This window comes from Thalassophryne amazonica, chromosome 6 (assembly GCF_902500255.1).
Source record: "Thalassophryne amazonica chromosome 6, fThaAma1.1, whole genome shotgun sequence".
Classification (NCBI taxonomy): Eukaryota; Metazoa; Chordata; class Actinopteri; order Batrachoidiformes; family Batrachoididae; genus Thalassophryne; species Thalassophryne amazonica.
In genome coordinates this window covers 73,401,026-73,422,225 of record NC_047108.1, presented here as the reverse complement: position 1 = coordinate 73,422,225, position 21,200 = coordinate 73,401,026, and the positions used below count along the sequence as shown (strand labels likewise).

General features: G+C 40.6%; 1 protein-coding gene across 7 annotated transcripts in view; it reads left to right on the top strand.

Moving 5' to 3' along the window:
* LOC117512423 (neuron navigator 1-like) overlaps nt 1–21,200 on the top strand; it is a 261,229-nt gene that overhangs the window by 228,037 nt on the left and 11,992 nt on the right. For 3 of the 7 annotated variants that reach the window (XM_034172482.1, XM_034172481.1, XM_034172487.1), the window contains 14 exons: nt 4,597–4,745; nt 4,839–5,021; nt 5,122–5,201; nt 9,272–9,295; nt 9,503–9,580; nt 13,766–13,849; nt 15,110–15,218; nt 15,633–15,745; nt 19,715–19,890; nt 20,004–20,166; nt 20,247–20,442; nt 20,529–20,617; nt 20,704–20,799; nt 20,891–21,062. In XM_034172482.1, the coding sequence (XP_034028373.1) occupies nt 4,597–4,745; nt 4,839–5,021; nt 5,122–5,201; nt 9,272–9,295; nt 9,503–9,580; nt 13,766–13,849; nt 15,110–15,218; nt 15,633–15,745; nt 19,715–19,890; nt 20,004–20,166; nt 20,247–20,442; nt 20,529–20,617; nt 20,704–20,799; nt 20,891–21,062 (1,712 nt within the window). The remainder of the gene's footprint in view (nt 1–4,596; nt 4,746–4,838; nt 5,022–5,121; nt 5,202–9,271; nt 9,296–9,502; nt 9,581–13,765; nt 13,850–15,109; nt 15,219–15,632; nt 15,746–19,714; nt 19,891–20,003; nt 20,167–20,246; nt 20,443–20,528; nt 20,618–20,703; nt 20,800–20,890; nt 21,063–21,200) is intronic. The other 4 variants (XM_034172486.1, XM_034172484.1, XM_034172485.1 and 1 more) reach the window with 4 other exon arrangements.

The following is a 21,200-nucleotide window of genomic DNA, read 5'->3' as shown; positions in this document are numbered from 1 at the left end:
TATTGTAGGCCTAATAACACTAGTCACACCAAATCCGGATAGAGTACAAATTCCTGTTTAATGATGTACAGTGGTCCCTTGTTTATCGCGGGAGTTACATTCTAAAAATAACCCGCGATAAACGAAATCCACGAAGTAGCCAGCACTATTTTTTACAATTATTATAGATGTTTTAAAACTGTAAAACCCCTCACTACACATTTTTCTCAAACAGGCATTAACATTTTCTCACTTTTCTCTCTTGTGTAAACACTCTCTTTTTTTCTTCTGTGCGAGAAGATTATAAACAGACACACGCAGAACACAATGCGCGGCTCTCCCTTCGCTCACTGCCTCCGGGGGTACGGATGCGGGACCCGCATAGAATCCAAGTCCTCTCTCGGTGGCCACGGAACTCTGCGGCTACGGTCAACATCTGGATCAAAACAGCGAGCGTAGCCTCTGGACCTGTTGCCAGATTTGGTGCAGTTCCGCACAGCAGACAGGAGGGCGGTATGAGTGGCAGTGAGAGCAATCGCGGTGATTTTTTAAAAATATTTTGTTAGTCAAGAGAGGTGGCGGATCACCGGATCCAGTATAAATAGCTGGCAGAGCGCGCGTCCGAGATTCTGGAGCGTGCTCCGGCTTGCTTCCCCTCAAATTAAGCATCTGCCAAGGGTTGACAAGGACTCAAAATAGCAGATATGGGATTCACATTGTGATCCGGACTTTACTTGGATCCAGATTCCACAACACAATGCAATAATTGCATACTGATCCAGAATGGACTGACTGATCAAGGTATTCCAATCTGATATTTAATTCACAAGCTGAAACAAAATAGTGTCTTCCTGATCTTCGTTTTACAGTAGTGTTCAGAATAATAGTAGTGCTATATTACTAAAAAGATTAATCCAGGTTTTTTAGTATATTTCTTATTGTTACATGGGAAACAAGGTACCAGTAGATTCAATAGGTTCTCACAAATCCAACAGGACCAAGCATTCATGATATGCACACTCTTAAGGCTATGAAATTGGGCTATTAGTAAAAAAAAAAAGTAGAAAAGGGGGTGTTCACAATAATATAGTGTGGCATTCAGTCAGTGAGTTCATCAATTTTGTGGAACAAACAGGTGTGAATCAGGTGTCCCCTATTTAAGGATGAAGCCAGCACCTGTTAAACATGCTTATCTTTTTGAAAGCCTGAGGAAAATGGGATGTTCAAGACATTGTTCAGAAGAACAGCGTAGTTTGATTAAAAAGTTGATTGGAGAGGGGAAAACTTACAAGCCCTGGCAAAAATTATGGAATCACCAGCCTCGGAGGATGTTCATTCAGTTGTTTAATTTTGTAGAAAAAAAGCAGATCACAGACATGACACAAAACTAAAGTCATTTCAAATGGCAACTTTGTGGCTTTAAGAAACACTATAAGAAATCAGGAAAAAAAAATTGTGGCAATCAGTAACGGCTACTTTTTTAAACCAAGCAGAGGGAAAAAATATGGAATCACTCAATTCTGAGGAAAAAATTATGGAATCATGAAAAGCAAAAGAACGCTCCAACACATCACTATCTCTGGCTTTTATAACAGCTTGCAGTCTCTGAGGCATGGACTTAATGAGTGACAAACAGTACTCTTCATCAATGTGGCTCCAACTTTGTCTGATTGCTATTGCCAGATCAGCGTTGCAGGTTGGAGCCTTGTCATGGACCATTTTCTTCAACTTCCACCAAAGATTTTCAATTGGATTAAGATCCGGACTATTTGCAGGCCATGTCATTGACCCTATGTGTCTTTTTGCAAGGAATGTTTTCACAGTTTTTGCTCTATGGCAAGATGCATTATCATCTTGAAAAATGATTTCATCATCCCCAAACATCCTTTCAATTGATGGGATAAGAAAAGTGTCCAAAATATCAACGTAAACTTGTGTATTTATTGATGATGTAATGACAGCTATCTCCCCAGTGCCTTTACCTGACATGCAGCCCCATATCATCAATGACTGTGGAAATTTACATGTTCTCTTCAGGCAGTCATCTTTATAAATCTCATTGGAACAGCACCAAACAAAAGTTCCAGCATCATCACCTTGCCCAATGCAGATTCAAGATTCATCACTGAATATGACTTTCATCCAGTCATCCACAGTCCACGATTGCTTTTTCTTAGCCCATTGTAACCTTGTTTTTTTCTGTTTAGGTGTTAATGATGGCTTTCGTTTAGCTTTTCTGTATGTAAATCCCATTTCGTTTAGGTGGTTTCTTACAGTTCGGTCACAGACGTTGACTCCAGTTTCCTCCCGTTTCCTCCCGTTTCTTCCTCATTTGTTTTGTTGTGCATTTTCAATTTTTGAGACATATTACTTTAAGTTTTCTGTCTTGACGCTTTGATGTCTACTTTGGTCTACCAGTATGTTTGCCTTTAACAACCTTCCCATGTTGTTTGTATTTGGTCCAGAGTTTAGACACAGCTGACTGTGAACAACCAACATCTTTTGCAACATTGCGTGATGATTTACCCTCTTTTAAGAGTTTGATAATCCTCTCCATTGTTTCAATTGACATCTCTCGTGTTGGAGCCATGATTTATGTCAGTCCACTTGGTGCAACAGCTCTCCAAGGTGTGATCACTCCTTTTTAGATGCAGACTAACAAGCAGATCTGATTTGATGCAGGTGTTAGTTTTGGGGATGAAAATTTACAGGGTGATTGCATGGTCTAAAAAAGTAACCGTTACTGACTGCCACAATTTTTTTTCCTGATTTCTTATAGTGTTTCTTAAAGCCAGAAAGTTGCCATTTGAAATGACTTTAGTTTTGTGTCATGTCTGTGATCTGCTTTTTTTCTACAAAATTAAACAACTGAATGAACATCTTCCGAGGCCGGTGATTCCATAATTATTGCCAGGGGTTGTATACGCAGGTGCAAAAAATTATAGGCTGTTTATCTACAATGATCGCTAATGCTTTAAAATGGACAAAAAAAAACAACAAAAAAAAACAGACGCATGGAAGAAAACGGAAAACAACCATCAAAATGGATAGAAGAATAACCAGAATGGCAAAAGCTCACCCATTGATCTGCTCCAGGATGATCAAAGACAGTCTGGAGTTACCTGTAAGTGCTGTGACAGTTAGAAGACGCCTGTGTGAAGCTAATTTATTTGCAAGAATCCCCCGCAAAGTCCCTCTGTTAAATAAAAGATGTGCAGAAGAGGTTACAATTTTCCAAAGAACACATCAGCTGGCCTAAAGAGAAATGGAGGAATATTTTGTAGACTGATGAGAGTAAAATTGTTCTTTTTGGGTCCAAGGGCCACAGACAGTTTGTGAGATGACCCCCAAACTCTGAATTCAAGCCACAGTTCAGTGAAGACAGTGAAGCATGGTGGTGCATGATATGGGCATGTTTCTCCTACTATGGTGTCGGGCCTATATATTGCATACCAGGTATCATGGATCAGTTTGGATATGTCAAAATACTTGAAGAGGTCATGTTGCCTTATGCTGAAAAGGACATGCCCTTGAAATGGGTGTTTCAACAAGACAATGACCCCAAGCACACTAGTAAATGAGCAAAGTCTTGGTTCCAAACCAACAAAATTAATGCCTCGCAGATGTGAAGACATCATGAAAAGCTGTGGTTATACAACTGAATACTAGTTTAGTGATTCACAGGATTGTTAAAAAAAAAAATCAGTTTGAACATATTAGTTTTGAGTTTGTAGCATCAACAGCAGATGCTACTATTATTGTGAACACCCCCTTTTCTACTTTTTTTTTTTTACCTATAGCCCAATTTCATAGCCTTAAGAGTGTGCATATCATGAATGCTTGGTCTTGTTGGATTTGTGAGAATCTACTGAATCTACTGGTACCTTGTTTCCCATGTAACAATAAGAAATATACTCAAAACGTGGATTAATCTTTTTAGTCACATAGCACTACTGTTATTCTGAACACTACTGTACATCATGATGTCGCATCTGTGAAGTAGTTTTGACGTAATCCTTAAGTCTACAAAGTCTTGAAATCTTGATCCAGAATCCAGATCTGGGTCCAGATCACCTCCACCTTCCAAAGCCAATCACCAATATGTGGTGAAAATTGGTTGAAAATCTGTTAAGTAGTTTTGACATAATCCTCAAAATCTGACAGAGTGAATCCGGATCACCCCCAAAATTCAGTGGAGTGTTCCATGCCCTAATAGCTATCTGAGGTGAGAATCTGTGAAGTATTTTTTTTTTTTTTAATATAATCCTTTAAAGCCTATATAAAGCGAAATCTTGATCCAAAATCCGGATCTGGATCACCTCCAAAATTTAATGGAGTCTTCCATGGCGTAATATCTGTGGTAAAAATTTCATAAAAATCCATGCAGTAGTTTTGACATAATCCTGCAAACAGACAGACAAATAAATAAATGCCAATGATGTCCCCCAAAGATGTAAAAATTTAAATAAAAAACATGTTTAATCGGGCTCAGAGTGTAGCTCGAGTGGAGGTCTTGTGTTTCCATCTAGTGCAGGGACTCATGGTTACTTTCCTTTATTCACCATTAGCACGCTGATGTTTAACAGCGAGCAAACTTATTTTGTTGTCTGTGTGCAGTTTCTGTGGTGCACCCCAGGGTGAGGAGGAAGGAATGGAAAAAGGCGAGAGGAGACATTCTCATACTGTCCTCAGCATGTCAGACTCTCTCACTCTTTCGGTGCTGTCCTCACCCACCTCTCTACCGTGCACCGCTAAGACCAGCATAGGTACATACACACATGCACGTAGGCACACACTCTGCAGGAATACTAACGATATTTAATAAATTAGGAATGTGTTAACTGCCTCGTTCTCTGAAGCTTGCAGTCCTGTTAGTGGACCTCCGAGGATGACTCGCTCTAACAGCATTCCCACGCACGACGCCTCTCTGGAGATGTACGGGGCGTCTCCGCTGGGAAGCACACTGTCGCTCTCTGAACGGCCTCACAGCATAGGAATGGTTCATTCTGGATCCTTTCGAGACAAGGAGTCTGGGGATGAAGGTGAGACCCTCTATACATGCTGAATCCATTATTTGCTTTTTAATGTACGACTCTGTTGTTCTGGTTCACATTGTGATTGGTTCCATTGTTTAATTTTCAGTTCATGGGTCTGTTCTTTCCCTCACATCCAACGCTTCATCCAGCTATTCCTCGGTGAGTTTGGGCATCATGGAGACTCAGGTAGATACAGTTCTGTACAGCTGAATTTTTTGTGTGTGTGTGTGTGTACGCACTCATCTTCCTTCCTTCTGCTTCTGTCACACTAAAAGAACCAGAACTAATTGGTATGCAATTAAATGTGTAAGGTCCTGCATCCATATAACTTTTTTTTTCTGGGCACCAGTGTTTTTTTTTTTTTACTTGTTCAAAAAAACATTGGCCTGCATTCAGCTGCAGGCAACTGCCTCCAGAAGAAAAACCTCGCAATCAGTGTCTTTTTGAGAGCGGACCACTTTTTTATGTATCAGGTCAGTGCGCTTTGAAGTTGAAAATCTCTCAACTTTTCAAAGAGACATTGGGCCTCATGTATCAACGTTGCGTACAGCGATATTTGAGCATATATGGGGTGTACGCCAAAACGGCTGCGCTACTTGGCAATTATCAATGTGGTCGTTGGCGTACGCTGCACTGAAAATATACACCAGGTCGAGAGGTGGTGTAAATTATACACCAAAATAAAGCAGTGCTGGAATCCACATAAAAATGAAAATGATCAACATGATAAACAGTGCCATCATACAAATCAATGCATATGGTTACATAAATAACACTTTCCTGATTATACTACATAATAATCAATACAAATCCCGCTTTTGCGGGATTGTTGGTCTATCGAGCACGATCCGTGGCCACAGCGCTGACTGCAAAGAAAGCGCTGCTCGCCTTTTTCTCCAGACTTCGAGCCTGGAGCCAGAGCAGTGCTGAGCTTAACTTTATGTGGTGTGATCGTTTTAGACAATGGAATTGATAATTACAACTGTAGTGTTGTCATTCCCTTCGCCCGTGCTGCAATCAGGTTTTGTCGTCTCCATTCGTTTGTCACAATAAAATAAATAAAGAAATACGTTTTAAGAATAAAGAAATCTGAAAAATTAGGCGTGTCTTATTAATTGAGCGTGCAAATATCCACGTCAAGAATTATTGACATGTGAAAAGAGAATACAGTGGTCCCTCGCTATAACGCGGTTCACCTTTCGCGGCCTCGTCGTTTCGCGGAGTTTTTAGTCCAATTTTGCATGCCTTTTTTTTTTTTTTACAGTGCATTGTGGTCTGCGTATCTGTTTATAAGAATCGTCTCGCCCAGAAGAAAAAAGAGCGCCAACAACTACTCATAACTGTGTTCTTCACTCGGAAACAGACACCTGCAGCGAGGTGTGAGTGGAAAAAGGTGCGACAGTGGCGCGGCGTCAGGACGCAGAGGCGCGATCAGAGGAACTGTGAAATACTGGTCAGTCACTATTAATAATTTCTTATGTGTCCAACCTCGTACGTTGATCGTTAAAATTAAATTCGCTAGTTCTAAAAGTCATCATAATTATTTATAGGAAAATGTTCTATTTTTATTTCTCAAACAAATGTTTGGGCCTGAAAACAGTTTGGTCTTATTTTTCTAATAAGGTTTGAACTTTGAGAGTGTTTACACACGAGGGGTTTTACAGCTTTGAAACATCTATAATAATTGTAAAAAATAACGCTGACTATGTCGCGGTTTCGCGTATTATGGGCTATTTTTAGAACGTAACTCCCGCGATAAACGAGGGACCACTGTAACACTTTTTTGATTATACTACAAAACAATTGATACGACGGGCGCTTTTGACGCTCTATTGGCACACGTCGTGATTGGTGGAGTTCTTTTTCTTTGCCGTCTTCCTGGCTTCCATGTCGTAAAATGAGGGTGTGTCTGAAGCGGAGTCTGAATATTTATGGGCGTGTTTATTATAATTACGATTGTTTTCACCCGCCGCATTTATCAAGGGCACATCAGGTGTATGCTGGAAATGGGCAGGTGCGCACTGCTTGATACGTGTCACGGCAACTTTGGTGTACTTCAAATTTACACCGTAAATTTACGCCACAAGTGCACAACTTTGATACATGAGGCCCAATGTGATGTCACTGCAGCGCTTTTTCTGGCAATTGGGAAGAGGATTATTTTTGCTGATTTGTTACTTGAAATTTATCACAGTAGAGAGAAAAAACTCATAGCAGATTAGACAGACTTGGTTCTGGCTGTATGAATGAATGAATGAATTTATTTGGCACACACAGATTCAAAACAATAAAAACTTACAAATAAAGAAAATAATCCAACAATGCACTCATGCGCCCGAAAGGGTGTAAGCAGAAGCAAAAGCTTGTAAATGCCCACCCCTTTAACTGAAAATAAAATTATACATATGTGTATAAAATTATACATATACCCATGATAACTAATACAAAGTATAAATTGATCCCTGAACTAAAATTTCATGAACACAAACATGCAAACAGCAGTGCACCAAAATCAGTAAACCTAATTTAACATGCTATAGCAAGTAATCAAATAATTTTTGTAGAGCCAACCAAATTACCAAGCAATTTTATGTTATCCGGGCAATTATTCCAAATATAAACACCTTTAACAGAAACACAATGACTTTTTGCGGTAGTTTGAATCTTTGATTTCTGAAATAATAATGTTCATTGTAACTTATAACTGGCTGTTGGTTCTGGCTGTTGCTGTTGTTGAGTGAGTTTTATTGCCGTTCAAATAAGATACTGTATTCGCCTGTCGGAGGGTGAAATTCTGCCTCAAGAGGGGGTGGGCTGATGCACAATTATGGTGAATATTACATTCGTCGGAACACCTATTTCAATAAAATGTCTGATTTCATCAAAAATAAAATAAATCACAAATAACTCACCCGTTTGTGTCCATTTTTTCTCACTTCCTTATTCATTAAATGTATTCCTTGTCAGCTGATGTCCGGCGAGTCTGCAGAAAAGTTGTATACAACCTCAAAACTTTAGTGCAATTCCTTCTTAACCTTCACAAAACTAGGCATTGTCCTGGAACACTTACTGTTTTCTTGCACGTGTCTTTCAAAATCAGAGCACATTTCAACATAAAGTTTGATTCCACTACCAGCACACACTAATGACATTGTCACAGGTAATACGTGGAGGACATGAGAAAAACATAGCGAAAACTCATTAGTTTTTGCTTTTTACAATGTGTTGGGGTTATGAAATTAATTTATGTTAGGGTGGGCACTGAATAAACTTTAACAAAAAATATTTAAATTTCGGAAGCGTGTTTAACCAACTTTCTTCAAAAATGGGGATGGGCTGATGATTGGACCTGACCCTCCACTGAAAGTGCTCGGAAGAAAGCCTCTGTGTTCAGTCACTCTGTGCTTTTTGTCAGGAAAAACATACGCTATATTTACACTAGGACTTAGTAATCTTCTGTTTGCAGGCGTGGCTTATCACCAAGCCTTGATACACAGCCCGTTGCACTTGACATCTCTCTCCGACTCTACATCTTGTCTCGATCAGCTTTAGTTCGTGGGCGCTGTAGCTCTAACTCGGCTGTGTGATTAGAGAATCATTCTTGGTTCTTTCATTGACACTTACATACCTGGGATTGTCAGGCATCTCAAAAAGGCTGTTCTAGTACTGAGTTTTGTTTATTAAAAAAAATGTTCTCACTGACCGATTGACAGTTATGTAAATACAGTAAAATCCACTTCAGCTACTTTAGTTACTGCAATCTTTTGATTTATCAAAATCTTGTTTCATTGTCTGATGTTGTCTTCTCATATTACACTTTGATTTTCCAAGCTCATAACACACACACACACACAATGTTGAAAACATTTTTTGGTGAATTTCTCTACTCATCTGTTCTCAGTTTTTTGTTTCCATTCCATTTTTTTTTTTGAACCACGCTGATCTCATTCTTAAAATTTGCCACTTAATTGCTTTATATTGCTTTGAGACCAGCTGCAGATGAAAGCTTGATTGACTTAAACACTGCAAAATGCTGAGCAGTAGAGGAACTTAAAAAAGGAAACCCATGCTAGAGTCAAAATGGGTTATTTTTTTGTTGTTGTTTTCTAGAAAGGAAGAAAGTACTCAAACATCTAAAAAAAAAATTAGATTAACTGTGATGGCAAAGGGTCTGTTGTTTGACGCACTCTACGAAATACTTTCTCCTCTATTTTTTTAATGTAACCTCTTGACTTTCCTCCTCTGTGCTTCCAAAGGCTGAGGAAAGGATTCAGGGAGAGGTAAGGTTGTTCTCTCCTGCACTTTGTTTCCCTTAGCCTCATTTCTGTCCTTTCATCTATCACTCTGTTGTCTGTGAAGAACATTTTTGTCATTCATTTCACAAGCACCATCCACAAGACTCACTTCTGTCATAACGATTGTTTTCAATTTTGGTGAATTATTTTTTTTTTTATTTCTTTTTCTAATCGAAGATCTCTGTCTTACAGCAAATCCGTAAACTGCGGAGAGAGCTGGAATCGTCCCAGGAGAAAGTGTCGAACCTCACGACACAGTTATCAGCAAATGTATGTATTGTTTTTGTGATGCTCCAGTGGTCATTTTACTGGAAAGCAGCAACAGTATTAATGTGACCAATACAGAATAGAATACAGCCTTTACTGTCATTGTACATACATACGACAAAATTTGTCCTCTGCATTTAACCCATCCTCACAGTTAGACACAATCAAACCACTAGGAGCAGTGGGCAGCCACAGTCCGGCGTCCGCGGACCAACTCCAGATGTCGACACGCTGCCTTGGTCAGGGACAAAGGAGCAGACCCTAAATAAGCATGTTTTTGAAATGTGGCTGCATTTTTTAAAATATCCTTACATAATTTAAATTTTAGAATGTTGTAATCTGACAGCAAGGAATGTTTCTGTTGCACACACATCCCACAAAAACAGATAAAATATGGGAAAATGTCTAGAATACTTAAAACATTAATTGGTGACTCATTCATTTTATGCAATGCAACATTTGATTACTACTCTCCTACCACGGCACCAGCACCAGTGGGCTCAGAGCTTATGTAGGACTTTCTTATTGTCAGAGCAGGTACCTCAGTATGATATGAGTTGGAGTACCATTGTGTAGACCTAGGTCATTCCTCGAATTCACTTGTATGAGTCATCGTGATCTTGCAATCACCATGCATATGATATTAAATCAGCCCCCAGTCTGCTGGTGGTCCCCAGTTCTACAGCTACTGTAAAAATATCTACGCAGATTGAAACCATGAGAGTGTGGCCAATGGTGTGGTGCTCATGTGTCAATGGTCTAATGTCAAAACTGAATGAATTGGGGACTGAACAGATGTTGGATTAACACGTTACATCACATCTGAATTTGACTCTTCTGCGTGGAGATGTGTGCAGCCTACATTACAGTCTTTGAACCCTATATCTTGCTTGTCACTTGTGGAGCATTTCATAGCAGGGTTGCAGATTCATCAAAGTTGGGCTGAGAAGTGGGAAATGTCTTAATCATTATCTGATCTGGGTTTGATAACATTACTGATTTATTGGTGTGGTCTGTTTGTCTGGGGCTCTCGTCCTCACTTCCTGATTGGTCATTGTTGAACATACTTAGGACTGTGTATGATTGCTTGCTGCAAGTTCTGACAGTTCTGTGTTGACACAGTTTTCTTTGTCACTGTTGCCAATGTCATTTCTTATGAGGTGGGGAAGGTTTAAACCTATGCTACCTTTGGGCAACTTATTTTGTGATTTGCGTTGTAAAGTGTAGTGAAATTGAATTGAACTGAACACATAGCCTTGTGGAACTTCAGCTTCATTCTCCTTATTCTGACCTGGCCTGACCTGAGAGCAGCAAACATCTTTGTCAAATGTCGGGGGTGGGGGGTCAGAAGAACAATATGAAACTTTTAGCCTCAAGACAACCTTAGTATTGGGAATGACCCCTCCTTTCCTTAGTGTGGCCACACCTGTCATTCATCTTGATGAACTATCTACCTCGTTATATCCTGAGGCCTGGGTAACTGATATTTTAAAGCACACTCAAAAATTTTGAGCATGTGACAGCAGAAACAAAAAATAATGGGGTTAATCAGCAATGACCAACGATCCATTGGTATGTTTTTTCCAATCCTCTCTCCTCGGTCATTGTCCTTCCACAATTGTTTTTGTTGGCCATAAAAGTCAAGTAGTATTCTCCAAAGCTGAAGGAAAGATTTATAAAAGTTTTCAGCCTTAACTGTGGAGAGTTGGCCATAAATCATTTCTTCACAGTATCAGCACTTTTTTTTAAATCCATACGGGGTCTGAATAATTTGAAGAACCTCCCTACAAAGTGCTTTCTGTATGACCACCCTGTCAGCATTATGCATGACTTCACACTGTGCACATCAATCAAATGTTTCTGTATATGCATTTCCCCTGAGATCTTTTTCAGCTCTTTGACACTTGATATGTGAGTGCATTTAACAGCCAAAACAGAAGCATAGATCACAATGTTACGTAGGGGATTAATGACTGGGCGGCGTCCATTATTATATTACAATAAGACATCCAAGAATGTAAGTAGGAAAGAAATTTTCTCTTCTTGCTTTGGGCCAAAATTAGTGTGTAGGAAAAAGGCAGAGCAGAAAGGAGGTGAATTTAAATAGACTTCAGCCTTTGATTTTTAATTCATCTGTTCAGCATGTCATATTGGATGAGGGATTAAAAGCACAGAGAATATGCTTAATCTATGCTGCAAAGGTGTTAAATTTTAGCTCTATAGCATTAACCTTCCTGCAGCTGGCTCAAATGATACTCTCTTACATTGTAAATCAGGAATCATCAAATTGTAACCCAAAGCCTGGATCCACCCCATTAGCTGGTATTTTGTGGCCTCGGCACATCAGTTGCAAAGTGATCTTGAATACTGGTTGATGTACTGAGTCACAAACCTTACTGGAGTTCTGGTGTGGCTACTTTATAATAATGAGAAAGCTGTTACCCAAACTCTGGTATAGACTGAATCAGAATCAAATTTATTGCCTAGTAAGTTTTCGCATAAAAAGAATTAAAGGAGTCAAATAGACAAATAAGCAAAGAGGCAATACTATGTTGACTGCCAAATAAATATAACATAGTGAAACGGGTCTGTGTAAAGGCACGCAGATGAACAGTACCTTTCAGTGCAGGGATGATCAATCTGTATTTTGAGGGAGTAGGGGGGCAGGGTAAATGGGGGTCTCTGGCATTATTTATAAGTCTAGCTGCAGATGGAAAGAAGCTGTTTTTGTGTTTCGGTCCTGATGGACCTCAGCCTTCTGCCAGAGGGAAGGGTGACAAAAAGTTTGTGTCCTGGGTGAGAGGGATCGGCCACTATCGTCCTTGCTCGCATCATGGCCCTGGAGGTGTACAGGTCATCTGTACAAGTCATCAAACAACATCTCAGAGAACACAAGGAGGTCTTCAGTCCTAATTGGCTCATTATATTTTGTTATTATAATTGACTATGTAAATGCAGTCCATTCATTAGTTGTTGATTGGCTGAGCATGTCTGAATATGCTGATCAGCTTTTGGCAGAGCAGGGAAAGATAAAAAATGTATGGGTTCGGGGTCACTGAAGACCAGAGTTGGGATTTAATTTAATTTATTTTATATAGCGCCAAATCGCAACAGAGTTGCCTCAAGGCGCTTCACACAGGTAAGGTGTAACCTTACCAACCCCCAGAGCAACAGTGGTAAGGAAAAACTTAGATCCACTGCTTAGAGATCAAAGTTGGGCTGAGAAGTGGGAAATGGGAAACTTAGAGATCCACTGCTCTCCATCTTCATGTCAATTTTAGATGTGTTGTTTTGCAGCTTTATGGTGTCAGCTCAGGTCTGGGAACGTGATCTGGTGACACGCTTCGATCCATCACACTACAGAACCACCCTTGGTCCAGTCCACAGTCCTGATTGGTAACCACCGAGGCATAAACCCCATCTCCCCTGCCCAAAAGAAGCCGCCTCTGCTGCAGTGAGGTGAAATGTGGGCATACCCTTGGCCTTTTGCAGTAACTGCGCTCCTCAACACTGAGGGACGTCTGCACTGGATCATGCCCAGAGAGCACATTTTGGCCATGCATCACATGATCGAAATGTCATAAGTGCTATTCCCTCATAATGCAAGTTGTAGCCTTCATCTGAGTCTCCCTAAATAACCATTACTTTGACATGAAGTCATTTGAACATGAAGCAAAGGTTGTTCAAAGAAACAATGTACAAAAGAGAGCTAGTCATTGACTAGGGTCTGAGTCTTGCAGCCATGCAGTAAGATAGGAAGCACTAGGACCCAAAAGATTTCAACCTTTATTCTCCTGTATAGGCATCAGCACCACCAAACACCTCTGTCCATAGATCTCATGACTCCATAACCCCCTCCCAGCCATCCCTAGATCTCCAAAGCTGAAAGACATGAAGGGCATCTGTTGAGATAAACTAATCTCTGAAGAAGTTACACTCAGGCTCAACTTAAATGTTCTCAGCTGCCCTACAGACTGTACCTAGGATAAAACCTGACCAGAGTTTGATTGTTGCCTTGTAGAAACATAGTTTTTATGTCGTCCTCAGTTAGTATTGCAGTCTGGTTGGCCCCCAGTAAAACAGAATGGATCAGGCCTGATATCAAATACTGGAAATCAGAATATTATCAGTTAATCATCATGTGGTTCTGATACAGTTTTTTTCTGTCTCTCTATATTTTTCAAATAGGCAAACCTGGTAGCTGCCTTTGAGCAAAGTCTGGCACTGATGACAACACGGCTCCAGTCTCTCTCACTGAGCCACGAGCAGAAGGTATGCAACAGCAACCAGCCAGATTCCAGCTACATTCCTGTCTTAGGGCAGGCTCAATGTAGGTTCAAAGCCCACAATGCACTTCTACAGGTTAAAGTCAGAGTGTGACAGAAGAATAAACAGATCAGTGAATAAAAGACTGACTTCACTGTATGATTAGTGATAATCCTGAGTCAAATTGCAGTTTGTTTCACCCTACACATCACATTCCTGCATTCTTCTGCCTTTGCTTTGGTTAGAATGAGTTGATCAGTGCCTGAGGCCATGTTTTGTGTTATAAATCTGAGGAGTTTCTCTTGGGACTTCACGCCTTGCTGCTCATGCTGAAAGGCCTGTCTCGAGCAGAAACATCCTTTGTTGTTTGTGCCAGCGCACTGACCTGTGCAGCTTGGCCAGGAGCATAGTCTCGTCATCCTTGAAGAGATGGGTTATGCGGCTCCATTTCGGGTGGATTCTTTGGCACAATGGAAAACACATTGAGACTCTGATCTTTGGAGCTGTTCCTACAATATACAGACAAGGAGTGTTAAGTTTTTGGCACAGAAAGATAAAAAATAGTTTCAAACATGTTTAAAAATATTTGATGTCAAGACATATCATTATCCACAAAACATGACCAATCGGATGTATATTTTGTACAGATAGGAGTAAGATGTAGCAAAAAATTAGGGCATGTGAGTGTTAGTGCAGCTTGAAATGAATCATTTCTGCTTAAGTGTGGATTTGGCTGCTCAGTTATTTTGATGCCAAGCTACACTTTAAGCTGAAACTTGAATACATTGCATATTGTTTTCTGTTTTGGAGCAAGCAGTGAGTGATATCAGTGGAGTAGGATGAAAATTGATCAGAGTGGGGAGCAATAATGAGTGCAGTGGTCTGCAGTAGCTGGACACGGGACAGCAGGGGGACAGCTTATGTAACAGTCCACACAGCTCTGCGCATTGTTCTGCCGAAAGCTTAGATATCATACATACATAGCTTTGTGGAAAAGTGTGGCAGTAACAACTGGACTACCATATAGACTGTATGGAGTACTGTTGTGCAGCACATGCTCACAAGAGTATCTCACTTTCTGTAACAGAGGAAAACATTTGGATGTGTGAGAATGTATATTTTGAAAGAATTCAGTGATAGCCATTCTGCTAAATGGTCTAAAGTAGTACAAGTCATCTATCTCTGTGTTGCATAAACTTTGAATGTGAAATATCCTGACCCACCTCAGACTGTGACACTTAATTGTTGAATGTTTGTGTTGTGCAGGACACAGAGCTGATGGAGCTGAGGGAGACCATTGAAGCATTGAAGAGCAAGAATGAAGAAGCCCAGGCTGTCATCCAAGGAGCCTTAAACAACCCAGACAACATGAAAGGTCAGCACATTGATCAGATGACTTTTCTGATCATTGACCATGTTGTTTGTTGTTCCTCAGCTTCCAGAAAAGCTAGCGACAGGGAATGTTGAAACGAGCATATCCATCAATCTGTCGTGCATATTTCCATATGTCTGGTGACCGTGCTATCTCTGTTATCTTTTATTTTTGCTTTGTTCCCATGGCTCATTTTCTCTGTTAACCTCATTTCTTAATCTTGGCTGTTATCCATTGGCTCCTGTCTGCCAATAATATGTAGCTTTCAATTTGACTTCTGTATTGCTTATGAAATTTTTTTTATACGGTCTGCCTTTGACTTCAATGAACTCTTCCCCACCTGCTTCTCACATAGCGCGAACACTGATGTTGGTCATCTCAGAAAATATATTGTTTTGGACGTCTTCTGTTTTCCAGATGTTCATATTCAACGTCAAAATTCATGTGAAAGTATCTCCAGCCTGACCAGCATCTCAAGTCTTGGCAGCTTAAAGGACCAAGATGCTAAAAAGAAGAAGAAAAAGAGCTGGGTAAGCCCAAATATATTCTGCCGCAGTATATCATCCAATGTGAGATATTCTTTGCCTTTAGTGCAAATGAACAGTATGAACACTGCAACTGGATACTATGACAGAGGGGTTTCCTGCTCTTTGTTGTATTTGGCTGGGTGTCACTATATAGCCAAACCTACAGTTGTGCTCAAACGTTTATGTACATAGTGATGTTGCATTTTGCATCACCACTCTTAGCTTCATAGTGGAGTTGAGCGGAAAAGGATATTCTTTCACCAAAACAGATCAAGTCTAGGCTTGCATCTCAGATGTACCTTATGGCAATTTTTAGTTAAACGTTCAGGTCATGAAGCTGTATAACTGGTAATGTAAAATGCAAAATTTGCACTGCGCACAATTTCTCCAATCACAGCCACATAAGCCTATAACTTACGCGTATACCCCCTTCACCCATAGTCAGCCCGAATCACCAGAGTGGCGTCAGAGTTATGAATCAACGCACATCCGAAAGGTGTCAGATTTCAGTTCCAAAACATTTTGACAGCAATCTGCAGAAGTCGACACAGTTGGTCAAAATTGGCCAGCGGCCCCAAGTGTAACACACATGTTCAAAACTCTTGGGGCTGTCGAGATGGGACACCTATCCGACGGCGATCCATGTGTAATCTGACGACAATCTGACTGCAATTTACATATTCTGACAGCATCAGAAATGATCTGATCGCAGTTGAGTGAGCTTGGAGATCAATCGGTCACAGCAAAGCCTGCTGACATTTTGTGCCACATTTGTCCACCTCCACTGGACCCCAGCCAGGGAGGGTGAAGGAAATGCTGTTATGTAATAACATGTATGTGGCACTGTGCGCACGTCAATGGCTTGGTGCGGTGGCCAGCAACACAGCTGAACAGGATTTCGCCTCTGTAATGCACGTATTATTACACATACACTTCCTAAGTCTGTAGCAGGTATGATGAGGAAATGTTTGCCCAGCACATGACGACATAAATAAACATGTAACTCACCTCCGGTACCTCGTGTTCCACAGCGCAGCACAGTCAGCTGGTCAAGTCCCTTTCACCCGGCTGTGCTGTGTGCTGGCAACTTCGATCTGATGATAAATACATAATCCACCTCTGGTATGAATAAATCCCATGTGAAGCGCCGTCCCACAACGATAATCCAGCTGCAGTGTATCAAGTAAAATGACAACAAAAAAGAGTTAAAAAAAGAGAAAAGAGAAAGTCCACTGGCTGCATCTGAATGTTGCGCACATGTGGGAAATTGGCGCATTGCCAGCATAGTTCAACAGCAGTTACAGAGTCCATCCAGACAAATAAAATCTAGCAATGCAAGTACGTATATACTGATCACACACCTAAAAGGGATTTTTCAGTGAACTGTACAACCGCAGGTGATCACTGACAGCTGTCAGCCTTTTTGTGCACTCTGTAGATGGACAGCTCCAGTGTCGGTGTCGTCTGACAGCAGTCTGTGTCATCTGAAATATGTTTGGGCTGCATCCTGCATTTGTGCACGAGGCAGACCAGATGCATTCAGACCACGGCTGGCCACGCTTCTTTTCCTCATGACTGTCGGATTATGGCAGTATTTGCCGTGTCGGAATGGCTCCTCCACATTCTTACTATGTGTGACGGGGGCTTTAGTCTGGGTGTGTTGGTGGCTTTCCTCACTCTTCTCCTTCTTGCACAGTCACTCAGTTTTTGAGAACTGTCTACTCCATGCAGATTTACCATAGAGTGCCATACTGTTTGTATTTCTTCATAATTGATGTAAATAAAGTCCAAGACATATTCAGTGGCAGCTTTACCATCAGAGAGCCTCGTCCACAACCAACACAAACGACTCCAAGCTGTCACTGATGTTAAAAGGGGGCAAAACACGGTATTAAGAACAGGGGTATGTAATCTTTTGATCAGGGTCATTTGGGTAGTTTCTGTTGTCATTATGATTTAAAAAGAGTAAACACAGTTGTTTGACAATAAATGGCTTCACCCAACCACTAACCATGAGTGGAAAAAAGTTTTTGTGTTGTCATTCATATTCTCTTAAAAATGGCCAAAAAAAAAAAAATTCTGCCAGAGTATGTAAACTTGTTGGGGGGAGGGGGGGGTCCTACAAAATCAAGCACTCTTTCAAACTGCATTACATTGAACAATAATTCTCATTTCTGCTTATTGAGATTCTAGATTTAGTGAGTAACCCAGTTGTGTCTGATTTGCGTTGATGTTCATGCTGGAATTTACGGTTGCAAATTGAGTTTGAATTTTGAGTAAAACGGATATTTAGATAGTTTAACTATTAGCTTTAGATAGATACCTAAAACATGTTACATCATAGCTTCTGTTTCTATAACAAAATAACCATATTTATAGCTTAGCCTACTTGCTATAATTTAATTTTACTACTAGTCTACAGACTAGGTGCAATCTTCTCCTGTATGAAATTTAGGTTTTAGAAGCTAACTCCTATAATATTATGTAGTAACTATATTTCTTGTATATGTTGTTTATTACTCTGATTGTGTAAATATCACTTATATACATGCTGTCCATTTTCTTGAGCTGCTTAGGTGGGTAGGTAGAGTTCCCATGGGATAAAAAACCTTTTCAACCTACCGTCACTGGTTCTCAAGACCAGGCACCAAAGTGGCTCTACTCTATTCTTCTTCTTTTTTTTAGATATTTAGATTTACTTTAGTATACACTAGTAGAGTTCTACCTTAGAATTGGAATGTATTGGAAGACATAACTTACTGAATTTTCCTACAGTGCATGTGGAACTAGTCTGGCATGTTACCATAACAAAACTATTACAACAGCGACAATATGAACAGGAGTGAACCTCCAAACATTGGCCTATATTATTTTGGACTTTAATACGCTTGGAATTGACAACATGTTATCAGGCACACGTCCATCTTCACACCAATTAAATACAATTTTTAGGACTTGTGGTCTACATGGCTGTGAATGTCAGGATATGGTTGTGTGTGTGTAAATATCTTTGGTACTTGTATTATTTCAATATGAAATCAAATGATAAAAAAAAAGAAAACCACTTTGTGCAGAACTTGGTCTGAAATTTGTGTTGTGAAAATGCACAGAGTCTAAGAGGAAGCTTTTTAAATGGAATAGTGCTCAATAGTGCCCACAATTCCTAGTCTACTGTTCAGTGATACTGTTGGCATTCTGAAAAGGGAAGAAACATTTTAAAAGGTCACGTCTGGATTTGGGCAAATTCTACAGCATCAAGTGCAATCAGTTTTAAAAATAGAGACAAAACACTGGAGAAGTAATGATATTAGACATAATATAGACTGCATTAGATAAATCAATAAAATATTGTGTTATTCGAGTCCTGAGTTGTCTTTAATGTGCATTAGATCTGGATAGATTAGATTTATTAATCCCTTGGGAAGACTCCCTCGGGGAAATTGAGGTTCCAGCAGCATTGTGTAGCATCACACAGGGTAAGAAGCACACAGAGTATCATAAGTGAAAGTAAAAAAGTAATTTGCAAATATAAATATAGATACACAATAATAATTCCCAGACATACTGATCGCTACTAGTTTACTGGCTGCTCCTGTTCCTCTTCCTTCCAGTCCTCCATCTTCCTGTCTTCCTTGGATAAAGAGGTGTCTAGTAAATCCAACCTGTAATATTTAGCACATGTCCAACTAAGCCTGTAACACTTCCATCTTTTACCAATTTAATCGCAAATGCAGTGTAAAACTTAAGTCAGCAGCACCTGCACAGCTTGTTTTGATCTTCACAGTGTTTCACCCCAGAGCAGGGTGACTTCTGAAACCTAACGTACCGTCTTGAAGACCAAAACCAGAACTCCAGCTACCTTTGACTCAGCTTCATTTGGATGACTGAAAATCTTCAGCAATGAATCATTGCAATAATGAGGTTTATTTTTTCTCTTTCCGACCATCTCCTTGCTTCTCTCTTTTCACGTAGCTGAGGAGCTCCTTCAACAAAGCATTCAGTATTAAGAAAGGTTCAAAAACCTACTCGGACATTGAGGAAATCGCCACCCCTGACTCCTCAGCTCCCAACTCACCAAAGATGCCTCATGAAGGATGTGAGAGTCAACCATCTTCACTCAAAACATCTGCCTCTGCCATGTCCTCTGTGTAAGTACTTACACACCATGACGCTTAATCATGTGCCAGCAATTAGCTCCAATATGAGGCAGTTTAGCTTTTACTTGTGTCTGTCTGTGATGAGTTTATCTGGTCACCTCCAGCATGATGGAGGCCACAGAAGAGCCAGAGAACGAGGTAAAAGCGGTGACAGAGCTACGCTCTGAACTCTGGGAAAAAGAGAGGGAGCTGACGGACATCCGGCTTGAGGCCTTAAACTCCGCCCATCAATTGGAACAGCTTCGAGAAACCATGAACAGCATGCAGGTTTGTAAACAATGTGAATGAATGGGTGCCAGCATTTAATGTTCATACAATGTGAATTTTTTTTCTTGTTTGGCTTCCAGTCAATGGTAGAGAACCTAAAGTCAGAGAATGACCATTTGAAAACAGGAAGTCAGCCCAATGTGTTTAGCTCTGGTCCCACCTTGTCCACCTCACAGCCATCAGGACTGGCTTCTCTACTGGGTCCTTCAGCAAGGCATCCGATGTCCCTCACCAAGTCGTTCAGCCTGAGTTTGAATGACTGTAAAGATCCACAAGGTGAGAAACCAACTTAGAGCTTCAACCAGAATTCAGTCTATTATATATGAAGAACTCCATGTCGTTATCGCCTCTGTTTCTTGTAGATGTATATCCAGCTGACACACTCAGCGTGTCTTCTCAGCGAGACGAAGTTTGTGCACGTGTGCTGGTGCGCATTGGTGATGAAGCTGCGGTACGACTGGCTAAAGTGTATAAAAATGTCAGCAGATTGAAATGGCACATTGGAGAGACTTTGTGTCATCCTGTCTGTCTCTGTAGGACAATAAGCAGCATGAGTTCCATGTGGGCTCAGTGTTGGTCAGTGGGAGGACTGACTGGACATGTCTTGACTCCCTCATAGCCAAAACTTTTAGAGTAAGTCTGTGCTTGTCCTCTTTTGTTTGGCCTTTAGGTTTAGGCGATCAGTCTGTACACATTCAGACTGTGGTCTTCTGTTTTCGTTTAGGACTACCTGATGCAAGTGGACCCAACAGCCAGCCTCGGTTTGTCCTGTGAGTCACTGCACATGTACCAGCTGACCCAGGGAGGCCAGCGGATAATAGGAGGGAGCAAACCACAAGCATCACCTTATCACTGTCTCAGTAGTGGTCCACCTCGTATATTTGTCACCCTGAAAGGTTAATGTTCCCCCTTTGCCCGGAATTTATAGAGTAACTGTTAAAAGACCATACCTGTGATTTAGCTTGTTACTCCCCATTGTGACATCTTTCTGGTTGAAACTTTATACAGTACTTCACAATTATGTCCAACCTCCA